Raw genomic sequence first — 3,950 nt, 5'->3', positions numbered from 1 at the left:
CCCCCCCCCCCAAAAAATCCGGGGGGGCCCTGGCGGCGTCTCGCCTGGCACCATAGAGTCGCGGAAGAGGTGCCAGAGCGGCCCCCGTTGGCCAACGTTGGGTGGGCCCCGTGACGTCATGGGGGGGCGCAGCCCGGGGGGGGGGGGGGGGGGGGCCCCCCCGGGGGGCCCCCCCCCCGGGGGGCCCCCAAACCCCCGGGGGGGGGGCCCCCAAAATTTGGGGGCCCCAAAAAGGGGGGCCCCCCCCGGGCAGGGGGCACCCCAGGGCCCCCCCCCCGGACACCCCAAACCAGGGGCACCCCACGCAGGGGGCACCCCACGCAGGGCCCCCCGCAGCCCTGCCCCACCTCCCCGAGGCCCCCATCCCTCTGCCCAGCCCCCCGCTGTCCCCCCTGCACCCCTCATCCCCCCCTGCACCCCATCCCCCACCTCCCCTCCCCCCATTGTCCTCCCTATCGCCCCCTGCACCCCCAAAACCCCTCTATTCCCCCCGCACCCCCCATCTTCCCCCTCACCCTCCCATCTCCCCCCCACACATCCCCCTATCTCCCCCCATACACCCCTATTTCCCCCCCTACCCCCCATCCCCCCCACACCCTTCCATCTCCCCTTGTGCCCCCCCATTTCTCTCCCCCTACCCCCATCCCCCCCCCCAAGCCCCCCACCTCCCCCTGGGCCCCCCCATCTCCCCCTGCCCCTTCCCTCCCTCCCTCCCTCCCCACGCCCACGCCCTCTCCCTCCCTCCTCCGCCCACCCCTCCCTGACTCTGCACCACCCCAGCTGCCCAGATCCCTACCAGATCCCTACCAGCCCCTTCCCAGATCCTTACCAGACCCCTACCAGATCCCCACCAGCCCCCACCAGCCCCCTGCCCGGCCCCCCCCCGCCCCCCCGGCGCCCCCCCCCCCCCCCCCCCCCAGGACCCCCCCGGGCCCCCCTCGTCTCCCCCACGTCTTCGGGGACACGAGGTGGCACGAGGTGACACGAGGGGACGGGAGAGGGACAGGGGACGGCGGCGCTGCCGGTGGGGCGCCGGGGGCTGTCGCTGACCCCGAGGGGTGACCCAGGAGGGGACTGCAGGGGGGGACAAAGTGGCCGGGGGGGGGGGGGGGGCTGTCCCTGCCGCTCACCCCCCGCCCCGGGGGGGCTGGGGGTCCCTGCAGCTGGGTGTTCCTGCACGAGAAGGCTTACCAGGTGAGGGACACCACCATCGAGTCCTCCGTGGTCACCAAAGTCAAGGGCGTGGGGAGCTATGGGGACCGCGTCCTGGACACCGCCGACTACGTCACCCCCCCGCAGGTAGGGGCACCCCGGGGGGCTCGGGGACGGCCCCTCCGTGCGGCGCTGTCATCCCACAGGGGACACCGGGCACCCCGCACAGCCTCACCCCCGCGGGGGGTCCTGCCCCAAACCCCCCCCCGCCCCCCGAAACGCTGCGGGGACAAGGGCTGGGGGGCGGTGGTCACCCCCCCGTCCCCCTCGGCCCAGGGCACCTCGGTGTTCGTGGTGGTCACCAGGCAGATCCTGACGGAGAACCAGGTGCAGGGCGTCTGCCCTGAGGTAAGGGGCCGGGGGGGGACGCGGGGGGCCCCGGGGTGGCCCCCCCCCCCCGTTGACCCCCCCCCCCCTCTCTGCAGAGCGAAGCTGCGTACCGCTGCACCGCCGACCGCGACTGCCAGGGGAAGAGCCGCACCACAGGCAGCGGTGAGTTGTGGGTGTATCTGGGGGGGGGGATCCCCCAAAATCCTACGGGGAGCCCCCCCCCCCGTGCTGACAGCCACCTCCAGGGGTGCTGACGGGGCGCTGCGTGCCCTACAACGACACCCTGCGCACCTGCGAGATCCGCGGCTGGTGCCCGCCCGAGGTGGACACCGTCAGCGTGTGAGTCTGGGGGAAAGTGGAGGGGGGGGCACCGGGTTGTGGCCCCCTCCCCTTCAGGCACCCCCCTCCCTTCTCACCCCACAGCCCGGTGATGCTGGAGGCCGAGAACTTCACCCTCTTCATCAAGAACAGCGTCCGCTTCCCGCTCTTCGGATTCGAGAAGTGAGCGGGGCCGCGGGGACAGGGGATGGGCTGTCCCCCGACGGCAGCTCACGGCCGTGCGTGTGTCCCCCCCCCGTCCCCCGTGCCCCCCCCAGGGCCAATCTGCCCCCCCAGGCCAGCGCGGAGGACCTGCGGCGCTGCCGCTTCCACCCCGAGCGGCAGCCGCTCTGCCCCATCCTGCGGCTGGGCGACGTGGCGCGCCTCGCCGGGCAGGACTTCGCCACCCTGGCCACCACCGTGAGCCGGGGGGACGTGGGGACACTGGGGGCGCGGGGACAGGGGGGCGCGGGGACATGGGGGGCCTGGGGACATGGGACATGGGGATGCAGGGACACGGGGACGCGGCAACGTGGGAAGTGGAGCAGGTGGGTGCTGGGAGGGGGGGCGTGGGGACACGGGGATGTGGGACGTAACGTGGGGGTGCGGGACAGAGGGTTGGGGACATGCTGTGTGGGGACATGGGGCACATGAGTGTGGGGATGTGTGACACGGGGACACAGCGGTGTGGGAGTTGGGGGTGTGGGGACATGGGGACACAGGGAGATGGGGATGTGGAATGTGGGGACACGGACACGGGAGTGTGGGACACGGGGTGTGGGATGTGGCAGCGTGGGACGTGCAGATTGAGGGATGTGGGCTGTGGAACATGGGAAAACGGGGCTGTGGGGACACGGGACACGGGGACGCGGGGCATGGGGACGCGGGGCACGGGGTGCATCTCACCCTCCCGGCTGGGCAGGGGGGCGTGCTGGGCATCAAGATCGGCTGGGTGTGCGACCTGGACCGCTCGTGGGAGCTGTGCCTGCCCCGCTACTCCTTCACCCGCCTGGACGGCGTCACCCGGCACAGCCCCAGCTCCCCCGGCTACAACTTCAGGTAGGGCCGTGTCACCACCCGGCGCGGGGACACCGGTGTGGGGACACCGGGGTGCCAGGTGGACGCGTTCACTTGCAGGCACGCCCGGTACTACCGCGGGCACAACGGCACCGAGCTCCGCACCCTGACCAAGGCCTTTGGCATCCGCTTCGATGTCCTGGTGTACGGCAACGTACGTACGGGCCGCGGCCCCCCGGGGACCCATGGGTGCTGTAGGTCCAACCACCCCCCCCCCCGCCATGCCGACTCGGCCCCCTGCCTCCCCGCAGGCTGGGAAATTCGGCATCGTCCCCACGCTCATCAACACGGTGGCCGCCTTCACCTCCATCGGCGTGGTGAGTTGAGGCAGTCCTCAGCCCGGGGTGGGGGCAGGCAGACCGATGCCCTGCAGTGCGGGGACCCCCCCCACGCAGCCCCCAGCCCCAACGGTGCCGCCCCGTAGGGCACGGTGCTGTGCGACATCATCCTGCTCAACTTCTTGAAGGGCGCTGAGCACTACAAGGCCCGCAAGTTTGAGGAGGTGAGCGGCGAGGCCGGGACGGCCGGGGGGCTGCAGCCGCGCCGGGGGGGGGCTAGGGTGGGCAGGCCCTAAAGGGGTGGGGGTGTGGGGCTGGGGGTTACGCACAGAGCCCCCTCGGTGCCGCAGCTGTGGGGCAGGGGCTGACCTGGCCCCTGTCCCCGGCCCCCCAGGTGCCGGAGGCCAGCGTGCCCCCCCCCTCCAGCAGCCCCACGGCGTGTGCCCTCGGGGCCATGGGGGACCAGAGCCGGGAGAAGCAGTCCACCGACTCAGGCACCTCCTCCCTCGGCCTCTAGCCCTGGGAGCCATGGGGCAGCCCCCCCTTTGCCATCGATTCCCCCTCTCGCTCCCCTCCAGAGCCCCCCAGCCCCGCGCCACCACTGCCAACCCCTTCCCCACGCTGCCAACGGGACAGGACAGGGGGGAGGTACAGGGCTGCGGCGGTGTCACTGGGGCCGTGGGGCATGGAGGGGCTGGGGGGCTGCGGGGGACACGTGGCCCCGGCACCCCTATA

At 73.0% G+C, this 3,950-nt stretch overlaps 1 protein-coding gene across 1 annotated transcript; it reads left to right on the top strand.

Moving 5' to 3' along the window:
• Positions 1-1,067: 1,067 nt before the first annotated feature.
• On the top strand, positions 1,068-3,884 carry P2RX3 (purinergic receptor P2X 3; the record flags this gene model as incomplete). The annotated part of the gene is made up of 11 exons (XM_035311597.1): positions 1,068-1,299; positions 1,489-1,560; positions 1,638-1,704; positions 1,788-1,881; positions 1,966-2,043; positions 2,139-2,280; positions 2,783-2,919; positions 2,998-3,091; positions 3,189-3,254; positions 3,362-3,439; positions 3,610-3,884. Coding segments are annotated over 11 exons (1,183 nt in total), but the record flags the coding sequence as incomplete, so codon positions are not given.
• Positions 3,885-3,950: the final 66 nt, after the last annotated feature.

Source organism: Oxyura jamaicensis (genome assembly GCF_011077185.1).
Source record: "Oxyura jamaicensis isolate SHBP4307 breed ruddy duck chromosome 5 unlocalized genomic scaffold, BPBGC_Ojam_1.0 oxy5_random_OJ71700, whole genome shotgun sequence".
Taxonomy (NCBI): Eukaryota; Metazoa; Chordata; class Aves; order Anseriformes; family Anatidae; genus Oxyura; species Oxyura jamaicensis.
The sequence above is the reverse complement of the archived record's forward strand: the minus strand, read 5'-3'. Positions and strand labels throughout refer to the sequence as shown.